At 40.5% G+C, this 12,968-nt stretch overlaps 1 protein-coding gene across 3 annotated transcripts in view; it reads left to right on the forward strand.

Moving 5' to 3' along the window:
• Positions 1 to 12,968, forward strand: part of pdpr (pyruvate dehydrogenase phosphatase regulatory subunit) — a 55,674-nt gene that overhangs the window by 15,175 nt on the left and 27,531 nt on the right. For all 3 annotated transcript variants that reach the window (XM_048546494.2, XM_048546495.2, XM_048546496.2), the window contains exons 5-9: positions 2,370 to 2,533; positions 6,493 to 6,614; positions 8,533 to 8,650; positions 10,169 to 10,318; positions 11,857 to 12,049. In XM_048546494.2, the coding sequence (XP_048402451.1) occupies positions 2,370 to 2,533; positions 6,493 to 6,614; positions 8,533 to 8,650; positions 10,169 to 10,318; positions 11,857 to 12,049 (747 nt within the window). The remainder of the gene's footprint in view (positions 1 to 2,369; positions 2,534 to 6,492; positions 6,615 to 8,532; positions 8,651 to 10,168; positions 10,319 to 11,856; positions 12,050 to 12,968) is intronic.

Genomic DNA, 12,968 nt, shown 5'->3' on the forward strand with positions numbered 1-12,968 from the left:
AAAATAAAAGAATTGGTTAACTGTAAGTCTGTTGAAATACCTACAAAACAATAAAAACTTCTCACTAACTGTTCCAATATCGTAGCATCCCATAAGCACACCCTTGGCAAAGGCAAAGTGAAAAGCAAAGATTGTCTCACATGCAATTTTAACAGCAGGAAGAGAACTTGAGTTTTTAGCTATAAAGGAGAGGAAAAACAGCTTACAGCTCCAGCCACTATTACTGAACGCTAAACTAAGAATCCTGGTTCTGTGGGAGTTTGACCCTAACCATTCAAGCTATTTCTATTGTTTCAACTTGCTTAAAAAAAATACCCAAGGCCCCTCAAACTGTTTAATGGATTTGAGCAGACCTCTGCCTCAACCTCTCTTCATTTAAAACCAAACAGGACAAAATATACCTCTTAAAGCCATAGTATTGTTCACACTTAAATCTTTCCCCATTTCACCTTAAATACCCTCTAGTTTTGGACTCCCACATCCTAGGAGAAAGACTTTGGCTACCCATCCTATCCATGTCCCTCATGATTTTATAAACCTCTATAAGATCACCCTCAGGCTGTGATGCTGCAGGCAAAATGCCCTTGACTATTCAGCCTCTCCCTATAACTCAGACCCTCCAATCCTGCCAACATCGATGCAAATCTTTACTGCATCCTCTGTAGTTTAACAACATCCTCCCTGTAGCAGGGCAACCAGATTGGTGAGGCCACTTTTGGAATACTGCAAACAATGCCCTGTACAACTGCAACATGACATCGCCTCGAATGTTTCCCTTCCTTAACTGATGAGGATCCCACTTGGAACAAAATATGCCAAGAACTATTAGTCAGCTCTGGGTAGGTCTCTATGTTTGAGCTACCTTTGTTCTGTCTTTTGGATGGGGTCGTAGCTGACTCCATTTTTATTCAAGCATAAATGAGACTTGATACACCTCATAATTTGAGCATTAGCTTACAAAGTAGAAATGAGAGTTATGAAAACCCATGATTGACCTTTTGGGTTGTAGGTATGGCCTGATCCTTATTTCTCTCACTGATGCAGTGCCCCCATTTGTATCAGTGTCTCTTTTGGCTCTATTACACTGGAAATGTCCCAAACCTTCTAGAATAACACTTTCCTGATGTGGCCCCATTTTACTGTTTGTAAATCTGTGTGATCCCAAAGTGGGAGTGGGTGGATGGTGAATGGAAGAGTTGTTGAATGGATGGTGGGATTGTTTTTGAACAGAGGCAAATTGTGATGAGAATCATGCCTGCTAGTCATGGACCTTTTGTGCCAATCGTTAAGTGCTGGGATGGTAAAAAGTTCTTGAATGCACAGTACTGAATAGGTAAGTTCGAAAACCACACTCTGCTAAACTTTTGATTTAGTTGTGCATTTTCCTGGAAAGGGAAACAGGAAAGTGGGCGTATATTTCCCACTGTTACACTTCTACAGGTAATTGAGTTGAATGGCATTGGAACAAACCACATATTATCTGTTTTAGCTGCAGTGTGCTGTGGGTCATGGGAAAGGCTAAGAGCAGAGTGACCACTGTTGGGAGACAAATTAAGCGACTCTGGTATGGTGAACTTGTAAGGGTGGGGTCGTAATTGTCGAAGTATGCTACTGAAAGGATCAGATGAGTATGTGCAATACATGCACACAATTTCAAGCTTGAAAATATGGAACAAACTGAGTCCACCCTATAATCAAAGATAACAAGGTGTAGAGCTGGATGAACACAGCATGCCCCACATTACCCTCCACCCTGTAATCAACCTGGGACATGGACAATTGCCTCAAACACAGGACAATCCAGCAAAAATGGAAATGGAGCAGAAATTGATACCTAATTTCTACTGGACAGCAACATACAGAAACAAACAACATGCAGTGGGTAAAGGGAACAACTGCGAAATCACATTTAACAATGTGGTTCATGTACATGTTATCTTTATGATGTTCTGGAACGAACTAACACAAGCCTTACTTGAACAGACAGTGGCAACTCAGCACTTTGTGAATTTTTTTTTACATTCATTCATCAGACATAGGTGTTGTTGGCTTGGGTAGGCCATTCCGAATTACCTTTGAAATGGTGATGATGAGTTGATTCTTGAACTGTTGCAGTTCACACTTAAATGTTGAAGGTCTGTTGTGCTTGTGACCATCTTCTTTTAATTTTGCATCCCTGAAAATTATTCAGAAGCCTTCTTAATGAGATGCAGTGGTCTGTGATAATCTCTCCTGTAATTGTCGTGCAATTTGGTTGTATTGGTGGTATCCACAAGTATATGCCAAGTTCATTTATCCACTCTTGTCTCAAAAAGCAAACACTTTTATGTCACGCGAAATATTAAGTGTGTTGTTCCATGTGTTATTAGGGTAATGGGAATCCCATGTGACATCATCAGTCCGAAACAGGTAGCCCAGCTGCACCCTCTGGTAAATATCCATGACTTGGTTGGAGCAATGCATGTCCCAGGAGATGCAGTCATCTCACCACCAGATGTTGTCCAGGCACTCGTGGTAGCTGCTGTAAACAACGGTGAGTTCCCTGGCTCGAGGATAGCATTTAAATCCAATAAATTTTAAATGGAGAGCAATTGTAAAATAAAAATGGATGCACAATAGCACCTTGAGTATTTACAACTTGCTGATCTTGGTTTACATTGTATGCCTATGACAGGTCTTACAGATGAATACTCTGAGCAAGGTTGAACATGCAGTTCCTCACTATCTTTTTTACAACACTGAAGCCACTTTTGCCTCTATAGCTTGTGAGCTCAGCACAGACTGGCCATGTGACAGTGCTGTGGTTACGAAGGATTTGTTCAGCATGGATAACAGAGTTCTTTGTTCCACTGTTGGTGGACCTGCTTGTCACCATGATGGTTCCATGTTGTGGAATTAGCTAGGAAATAAGCACAAAGTACAGCTTCATGAACTCCACCATTCAGCGCAATTTTGGCCAATTTTATCATCAATGTTACCAACTACTACCTGAACACCACAGTTCCCTGAGATCAAAAGTCATCCATCCCAACCTTAAGTACGCTCAACAGTGAACCATCCACAAGTTTCTGGGGTAAATCATTTTAAAGATTCTGAACATTTGAGGAAAGAATTTCTCCTCCTCTCAGTCCTAAATTATCAACCCTTAATGCTGAGAATATGCCACTGTCTTCTCGGTTCCCAATTATTGCAATCAACCTTTGTGTCTTTCCCGTCCAGCCCCGCAAAATCTTGTATGCTTCAATAAGATCACCATCTAAAATTTGAGTCAATAGGCAAAGGATAGATTTCATATTCCATGAACAAATCTAGTGAACTGTCAAATTTATCAAGCATTTTCTGACATATGGCACAGTATTACCAAAGCCTTATCAAAGGAAATTTAGAATACTTCCTTATTCTTATACTCCAGTTATTTCACTGTCTATCTGCCTAATTATTGCCGTACCTGTATGCTAAATTTGAGTTCCTTGTAAGGTACACCCGAGTTTCTCTAGTCTTCAACATTTAGTAGTTACATGCCTTTGAAAAGAATTTTTGCTTTTTTCTATTACTGCCAACATGGATAACCTCATACATGTAGTTCCACACACTTGACCTGTTTATCTTTGCAGACTCCTTATGTCCCATCACCATTTACATTGTATTGTCAGCAAACTGAGATACATTACTCTCTTTTAATCTAAGTGTAGATTTTTAAATAGCAGATGCTCCGTGCTGATATTTGCAACACTCCACAAATTGAAAATGACCCATTTCTTTCCTGCTTCCTGGTAGTTAACCATTCTTCCAAGGCTTTTTTGAAATTACACCAGTGTAGTTTGTTTTTTTTGATGGGGAATGTGTTTGTGTTGGATGCAGGTTAGAAAAGTTCTCTTGTTGATTTTAGGATGAAGAGGTGCCTTCTGAGGGAGGGATGAGAAATCTGCCCATTAGAGTTTAGTAAAACAGAAGAAGTTTAGAAGAACTTGACACATAAGATTCTGAGGGAACTTGAGTGTAGATACTGAAAGGATGTTTCTTCTTATGCAGATTCTGCAACTAGGGGACACAGTCTCAATAAGGGATCTCCTTGACCATGGAGATCAGGTGAAATTCCTTCTCTGGCTTTTTAATCTTTGGAATTGCTATTCCAGAAAGCAGTGATGGCGAAGTAATTGTATTTAAGGTTGAGTTGTACAGATTATTGATTTGCAAGGTTGCAAAATGTAATGGTGAACACAACAGTGAAATTAAGACTACTTTCAGCTCAACCATGATCCTATTAAATATTAGCGCAGTTTTAAAGGACCAAATAACCTATCCTCCCATCTCTTCAGTTCTTATTAGATTGTGGTTTTTGAATTGCATTGTTAAATTTCTTTCTGAGTAGGTTTCACCGTTATCCCAGTAACTTTTGTCAAGGCTGACTGACCTGTCGTTCTCTGATGTTTGCTAGTTTCCAAATCAGGGGACCATTCTGGAATCTAGGGAACGTGAGAAAATTGTAAAGCAATGTATCAGCTATTTTAGCAGCTGCCTGCTTTAGAAACTAAGAATTACCTCACCAGATTCTGGGGATTTGTTGGCTTTAGTCCCTCTAGCTTTTGTTAAAAAAACTTTGTCTGCGAAAAACAATTACTTTTAAATTTCTCACTCTTTATCATATCCATAGTTGTCCTATATTTTTGGAATGCAACCTGTGTCTTTTACTGCAAAGACAGACTCAAAACATATTTTCAGCACCTTTGCCATTTCCCATGGTAATTTTTCCTGCCTCTGCCTTTAGGAGCAATATTTACTTCAGCTTTTCTTTTCCCTTTTCTATATTCTTGACTGTTTTACTTTTTTTTTTATTGCTTCGCTGACAGTTGTTCTTCTCCATGTTCTTTTAATCTAATATTGTCCTTAACTTCCCTCATAAGCCACAGAAGATCTTTGTCACTGAACCCTTTTTTAATAGAGCAAACTTTTGTTAACTTCTTAATTTATTTAAATGCCTCAATGTTTATTTACAACCTTACCTTTTTTCGTGTATGTACCCAATCCAACTTATCCACCTCTTTCTTTGTACCTAGACAATTTGTTTTAAGTTTAAGAATCTTGTTTTGGGTTCAAGAAAGTAGCTGTTATACTTGTTTCCTTCCCAAACCCTCTTTTATGATTCTTAAGACCAATTTATTTGATGATTTTTTTTTATCACTTTCTGAATTGGTCTTTCCTGGCCTGAAGGTCTGTTTTCTTCTTAAAGTCGTAGGGTCTGTTTCTGTAATGTATGACTCTTCAGTCCAAACGGCCCATGCTGAACACAATCCCAAACTAAACTAGTCCCACCTGCATGCTGTTGGCACATACCCCTCCAAACCCTTCCTATTCATGTATCTATCCAAATGTCTTTTTTAAATGTTGTAATTGTACCTGCATCCACCACTTCCTCATGAAGTTCATTCCACACATGAACCACCCTCTGTACAAAACTCGTCCCTCATGTCTTTTTCTAAATCTCTCTCCTCCCACCTTAAAAATGTGCCCCCTAGTCTTGAAATTCCCTCATCCTAGGGAAAAGACAGCTGCTATAACTCTGTCTGTACCCCTCATTATTTTATAAACTTCTACAAGGTCACCTCTCATTCTCCTATGCTCCTATGTAAAAATGTATCAGCCTAGCAAGCCTTTCTTCATCACTCAAACATCCTATACTGGCAATGCCCTGGTAAACCTCTTCTGAACCCTCTCCAGCTTAATAATATCCTTCCTATAACTGGGCAGCCAGAACTGGACACAGTATTCCAGAAGAGGCCTCACCAATGTCCTGTACAACCTCAACAATAACTTCCCAACTCTTCTACTCTAAAGACTGAGCAATGAAGGCAAGTGTGCCAATCGCCTTTCTAAACACCCCGTCTATATGTGATGCAAATGAGTTCAAAGAATTATGTACCTGCACCGCTAGGTTCTTCTGTTCTACAATATTACCTGAGATCCTACCGTTAATTGTATAAACCTAACTCTTGTTTGTTGCACTAAAGTGCAGTACCTCGCGTTCATCCAGATTGAACTCCTTCTGCCATTTTTCAGCCCATTGATCCATTTGATCAAGATTCTTTTGTAATCTTAGAAAACCTTCTTCACTGCCTACTATGCCACCAATTTTGGTGCCATCCGCAAACTTAATGACTCTGCCTTCTATATTCTCATCTAAATCATTTGTGAATGACACTGTCTAATTAAATGCTGGAATTGAGCCAGAGGAAACCTGGAATTTGCTGTCTAATTTTTTTCTATCTTTTTGTCCAGTCAGTCCTTCAAATCTACCACTGTAATCAAGCTTTTGGTCACTTTGTAGTGTTTACTTCAATGCCTTACAGTCAAATTTTTGTTTGATAACACTTCCGTGAAGCATTTTCAAATATTTTTACTGTATTAAAGGTGAAATATAAGTTAACAGAGCAGATTTGTTATCTCAATGTAATTTGCTAAATTTTGAGCCCTATTAAATGTTGTTTACTGTAGGTGTGCAGATATATGAAGGGACCAGTGTCAATCACGTGATGGTCGAGAAAGGTCATGTGACTGGAATTGAAACTGACAGAGGCCATATAGAATGTGAATACTTTGTAAACTGTGCAGGGCAGGTAACCAATTTAGTTGATGGATCATTGTAACACTGTCTCAGCATTCTGTCATTTGTACTGACTGTGAAGTTACTACGTTCATTATATCTACTCCCTCCCTGCTATTCAAAAAAGGAGCAGTGTGAAGTGGAACTCAACCTGGTTTTAAGACAAAATGTTAAGAATTGCCTTTTCACAAACTGTTGAGATACTAACGTGCTTTTTGATGTGAAGGTTAGCTGAATGTTGCCTTTTAGTTTCCAGTGGATTACAGTGCGAAATATTTTCCTGTGAAATGATGTTCCATGATCTTTAGCAGACTCCTACAAACAAGAGTAGATCATTTCTCCTTTTGAGCCTGTTCCTCCATTTTAAAACTATGGCTGATCTGTCTCAATGCCGTTTCCTGCACTAACCTCTTATCCCTTGATCTTATTAGTACAGGCAGATCTCCTATAATGTGATTGCACAAGTTCACACTTGAACATAACTATAGAAAATAATGCTAGAAAATTGTTATACCTGTACAGCAAAAAATTTGCATTATTCCGACAACATCCACTATTCATCAATTGTGTTACAGCCAATTTGAGTTAATGAAACATGCGTTATAGCAGAATTATGTCTATCCAGAAATTTATTGATCTCTATCTTCAGCATGTCCGTTGGGTGAGGTTCCACAGTCCTGTAGGTTACACATTTAATCTTGAACTCAACAGTAATATTTTTTCTTTGTAGTGTGAAGTTTTGATTGTCTGTGCAGTCAGTTGTTACTCTAGCTGCTCTAAAATGCTTCCCTGTGCTCGTGCCTACTGTCCCAATTTTGTATGGATAGGACAGGTTTCAGGAGATCCTGAGAACTATTGTGACTTCAGTGGGCTGTACAACAGAGCTGTCCTGTTTAATTCAATTCTCCTGCTTAAAGAAATACCTACTGCAGGACGGGACTGACAGCATCATAGTATTCTTCTTACTGCATAGTTCTAAACAGATTCTTTCACCCAATGCCTCAAATCATACAACATGGAAATAGACCCTTCAGTCCAACCAGTCCAAACTAAACTAGTCCCACCTGCCTGTTCCTGGTCCATGTCTGTCCAAAACTTTCCTATTCAGGTACTTATCCTAATGTCTTTTAGATGTTGGAATTGTACCCACATCCATCACTTCCTCAGGAAGTTCATTTCGCATGTGAACCGCCCTCTATGTTTAAAAAAAAGTTTGCCCCTCATGTATTTTTTACATCTCCCTCCTCTCTCCAGAAAAATGTACCCTAGTCTTGAAATCCGCTATCCAAAGGAAAAGTCAACTACCGTTAACTTTACCCCTCATTGTTTTATAAACTTCTGTCAAGTTGTCTGTCAATCTTCTCCGGCCCAGTGAAAAATGTCCCCGCTGATCTAGCCTTCCTTTATATCGCAAACCTTCTATACCCAGCAACACTCTGGTAAATCTCTTCTAAACCCTCTCTAGCCTAATGATAGCCTTCCTATAACTGGGTGAACAGAACTGGACACAGTATTCCAGAAGGGGCCTCACCAATGTCCTGCACAACCTCAACATGACTTCCCAACTCCTGCACTCAAAAGGACTGAGCAATGAAGGCAAGAGTACCAAACGCCTTTTTAACCGTCCTATATGCTCTATATTTGATGACTTCCATATAACATTTATTGTTCTAAAAATCACCTAATGTTAGAGTAGTTTTATTCTTTGTGTTTCCACCTTGGCTTCATACTGTTTGGCATCAATGGTCCAGGATTAAAAGAATTAACATCTATAAAATTGGCTGACATCTTTCAAGTTGAACTCCTGTAGAACTGAAGTATTCATACACATATTTTGGTCTTGAGTTTAGTATTTGAAGCTAACGCTGTTCTTTCATACTCTCTTTTTCTCTCCGCCTACACGCATTAATCAACTGCTCATCTCTGGCCAGTGGGCCTATGAACTTGGTTTAATGAGCGAAGAGCCTGTATCTGTCCCACTCCATCCGTGTGAACACTTTTACCTGGTGACACGACCTCTGAAGCAGGGATTGCGCCCTGACGCACCAGGTGAGGACGCAGCTGGAATCAATGGTTTGATTACACTACTGAAGGTTTTAAGAATGAATCAATGTCTACTTTCTGAAGCGAGTTGAAGACGTTTTCAGAAAAGATGAGTCTGTTGTTTTTGGCTTGTTGGAGCGGATATATTAACTGAAATAATGAGACTCAAGCTGGGGAACACAGCATCAGTGAGGGAAAATATCTCCTCAAGAACAGGATTGAAGGCTGGGAGGTTTTCTGTTTATTGCTTTTCTGTGACCACCTCAGCAAGCCCTTCTTTATAGCCACCAGTGAAATTTTTGTATGCAGATAAGACTATGCTGCTTGACCAGATCATATGGTAGTTACTTTTGTGCTTCCAGTGGTCACCTGTCAGTGATATACATGTTATGGGGTAAGGTAGCCATGCATACCTGAGAATAGGTACCTAGCCATCCAGGCGAAAACACGCCTGCTGTCCATGATCACGTTGCTGGGGCGTTTGGCATAGCTGGGACTCAAACTGTTACTTTAAATTTATGAAGCCAACTTTAAGCATGTGCTCATAATGTATTAATCATAACAATAAGCTGGTGAGGCACTGATGAGATGCACTCAAGCAACTCAGCTAATGCTGACCAGAGCATCAATTTATATTTATTTTGCGCCTTCTGTGCAATAAAACACCCAAAGGCATGACACATAGGCATTATAAATCAAAATATGACACTAAGTTACAAAGGGAGATATTGGGTTGAATGACTTCAATCTTGATCAAAGAGGTCAAAAAGCAGTGTCCCACAGGAGGAATGCAAGGTGGAGTGCTGCAGGTGGGCATTCCAGAGCTTAGGGCAGAGGAGCTGAATATCAGCATGAAGGAATGATTAAAATTAGGGATGTTCAAGATGTTGGAGTTAGAGGAGTACAGGTATCTCAGGGGATTGTAGGGCTCGAGGGAAACCAAGAATGAGAATTTTAACATTGACATTTGAACAACTTCCAGTTAAAGGAGGACTTGAAGTGAAAGGTTGATCCTGTGTGAATATATTTCCAGGATAGCAAAGGCAGGCGGAATGACGGTTTCAATTGCAAATGAGCCACAATATTGGTGGAGTTGGGCAGTGTTATGGATATGATGATGTATAATCTTTGTTATTTAATGAATGTGTGGTCCAAAGCTGTTCTTGGGGACTAGTTGTGACAGTCTCTTCAATCTCCGACATTCACTAAACAAAGGGAGAGAGAGGTGAGCCTTGCATGGTGGGTCCACTGAGTGCGACAAGCTCCTCCTGTGAGGGGCCACCCCTTGCATGAATGGTGTGGGTAAATATATTGAGCAGCTGACTCACCTGTTGCTTGTGAACAGATTACCTCACAAATGTTAATAGTAGGAATTTATCCTAAGTGAATAATTTTCTATAGGCTGCATATCACAGTGAAATATTTTTTGTCCATGCTCCGAAAGCACAACTCTTAATCTTCTCCTCCCCACATCTTTCACAGGTCTGTGACCTTTCTGATGAACTGTGTTCCTTCCTTTCCCAGTAATCGTGGATCTGGACGGTAGGATCTATGTTCGCAACTGGCAGGGTGGCGTACTGTCTGGGGGCTTTGAAAAGAACCCAAAACCTATCTTCACTGAGGGCAGAAACCAGCTGGAGTTCCAAAGCATGCTTGAGGACTGGGATCATTATGGTATGTGATTGTAGGGAATGGATTGGGGTAGGTCTTGCAGGGCTTGAAGGCCAATTGTGCAAATGCAGGCATTGAAAATTGGAATGTGCAACTTGGGTGTAGCTGGTTCAGTACTGGAGCTGGTCACGTCAGTGTGTGTTTTAACCAGTTGTTAAATCTGTATTAAGGTATCTGTGTCTCAGTTCACACAATAGGAGCTGAAAGATATGAGACAACCATTCGCAAGTAGTAGAATCTTGTATTTTTGGTATTTTAAGAGATGGGATTAAATTTTGGATTCACTGCGGCAGATCCACCATCTTACTTCTCTATAAATAGACCAAACATTAACAAATCCCCTTCCCCACAACTTACCCCACACTATCTTAGCTGGGCAGAGTCAACATTACCTTAGGGATCCATTATTAAAGGGCTGCATTGAATTATAATGATGTTGCTGCAGAATTGGTGATATTAATTTTGCAGCCGTGCCTGTGTTTGGGCCTATTATCCTGCCTAGTGTTCACGTTATAAGTGCTATGAACATATGGGATGAGAATCATGAGTAGACTGCTGGACCCATCAAGCCTGCCCCCCACACTCAAAGTCTGTAATGTTATGGTTGGCTATCTTCTTCCTACTTGCCAGCAGTCATGTAATATATAAAGGCAAAACAACAACAAAAGCTTAATGACAATTCCTCTTGTTCTCTAAAGCTAGTCTGGACTCAATGTAATATTTCACCTGCCTTTTATTAGATGTCAGCTTGCCTCTGCATTCTTTGAGGGTTTGCAACATGAGCCAGAAAGGCTCTTCTTGGGTTTACTCCCCTGAACACCAGATATTTAAACCAAGCTTTAATTTTGCATACTCTCAGTACCTCGCTGCAGTGGGAAGATAGTCCAGTCCTTTTATGTATTCAGTCAATCCCCCGCAGCTGTACGTCTCAATGGTAAATACATCCAGCCTTCTAAGCTGTCCTATGCAGTTAAGGTTCTTTAAGCTGCCTTTTATTTTTGCGGTTTTCGTTGATTCACCTGTCATTAATGCTTGTCAAGATCTGTAGCAGGATTGACCCAAAGTGTACACATAGTTAGGTCAACTTCACATCACTGAATCCACTGTCTGTAACATAAACAAGGCTTTAGTTTCTCTGAAGGCTTCAGTGGTAAAATCAGCACTTGATGAGGTACTAAAAATCATTGCAGGTTTGATTCCCAGTTCATGCTGGAGGTGGCTGATTTGGGTTAGGTGTTCAGCAGTTGGTTTGAGATCATTTGTTGCAAGAAGAGGAAAGTTCAGCCAAGGAGTGCTTCTCATCCCCATCCAGTTACTGCGTGGTGGAGGCTTGATAATGGTTTCCTGCTCAGGAGTGTCTGTACCATTGCAATTGTATCACAAAGACCCAGCCGATTTGGACGGTGGGCGTGCTTGGAAATGGGACTGGGAGGACTACGAATACAGTGAAACAGTCAACTCTCTGACTGCAGGGATATGATGTTGAAGGATGAATCCAGTTAATTATTCCATTTAATGTTGTGATTGTCCTGTGTTGTCAGAGCCACTTCTGAGTGCGTTGCTGCGACGGATGCCTTCCCTCGAGTCAACTGAAATCCTGCAGCTTGTGAACTGCCCAGAATCCTTCACTGCTGACATGCGATGCATCATGGGAGAGTCAGCAGCTGTGCAGAACTACTTTGTTTTGGCGGGAATGAACTCCAGTGGCTCGTCCTTTGCAGGTGGAGCTGGCAAGTGAGTAGCTCGCCGACGCTGGGAGGGCTGCACTTAACTCTGTATGAAGGTGAAAAGTCATAGCATTTCACAGGAAGATATGATGGAATACCGAGTTTACTTGGAGGGGCCAAATTCGGAGATATTTTCCTTCTCTAGCCTGCAAGCTTCTTCTGATAATCTGATCATGTGCTTCACAAGCAAATATTGAAACCATCTTTAGGTCTACATCAGAGAGTTGTACAAAGCACAAAGTGGAGATGTTGGTAAAAGTGACTTAATCTTTGTGCATTTCCCCCTTACTCCTCCTCCTCTCCCTCCCCCCACCACCAATAAAACTCTTGGATCAATTAATGTCAAAATATTGTGATTGCTACTGCAAGTTTCATTTTGTGTTAGCCCAAGTCTCAAGTTTTTTGTCCTTGCTGAATTGTGTACCTTTCCCTGATAGAAACTGTGCAGAAGGTTTTGTTAAAGCAGAAGCAGCTGACAGAAATTAGAAGGAAGCTGGACAGAGGAGGAGAACACAATGCTTGTTTCACAGACCTTTTTGTTCTTAGAGAGTAGATATCTTTTGCCAAGAGTTCCACTGTACTCTTCATTCCAAGGTTGACCCAGATAATGTAAAACATAGAGGCTTATCGATATCTTGAATTCGTTGCAAAGTTGATGCTAATGATAAAGATCTGAGATGCACTGTGTTTGATTCACTCAGGCTAACCTCTTGTCCATTATTCAGGTTGAGGCCTGAGATGCCTTCACTTACGTAAAAGGAGAATTGTTCAGGTAGAACTGGTTTAGCAAACTAATTCTATTTGAGGAACCTTTATTTTTATTCCCTGAGTATACATGTCAGAATTGCAGAGGCCTCTGGGCTGTGACACCCAACTGCAGTTCCTCCTGACTCCTGTATAGGTTTTCTGCTCTGAGTATGTACAGT

This window comes from Stegostoma tigrinum, chromosome 16, assembly GCF_030684315.1.
Source record: "Stegostoma tigrinum isolate sSteTig4 chromosome 16, sSteTig4.hap1, whole genome shotgun sequence".
Taxonomy (NCBI): domain Eukaryota; kingdom Metazoa; phylum Chordata; class Chondrichthyes; order Orectolobiformes; family Stegostomatidae; genus Stegostoma; species Stegostoma tigrinum.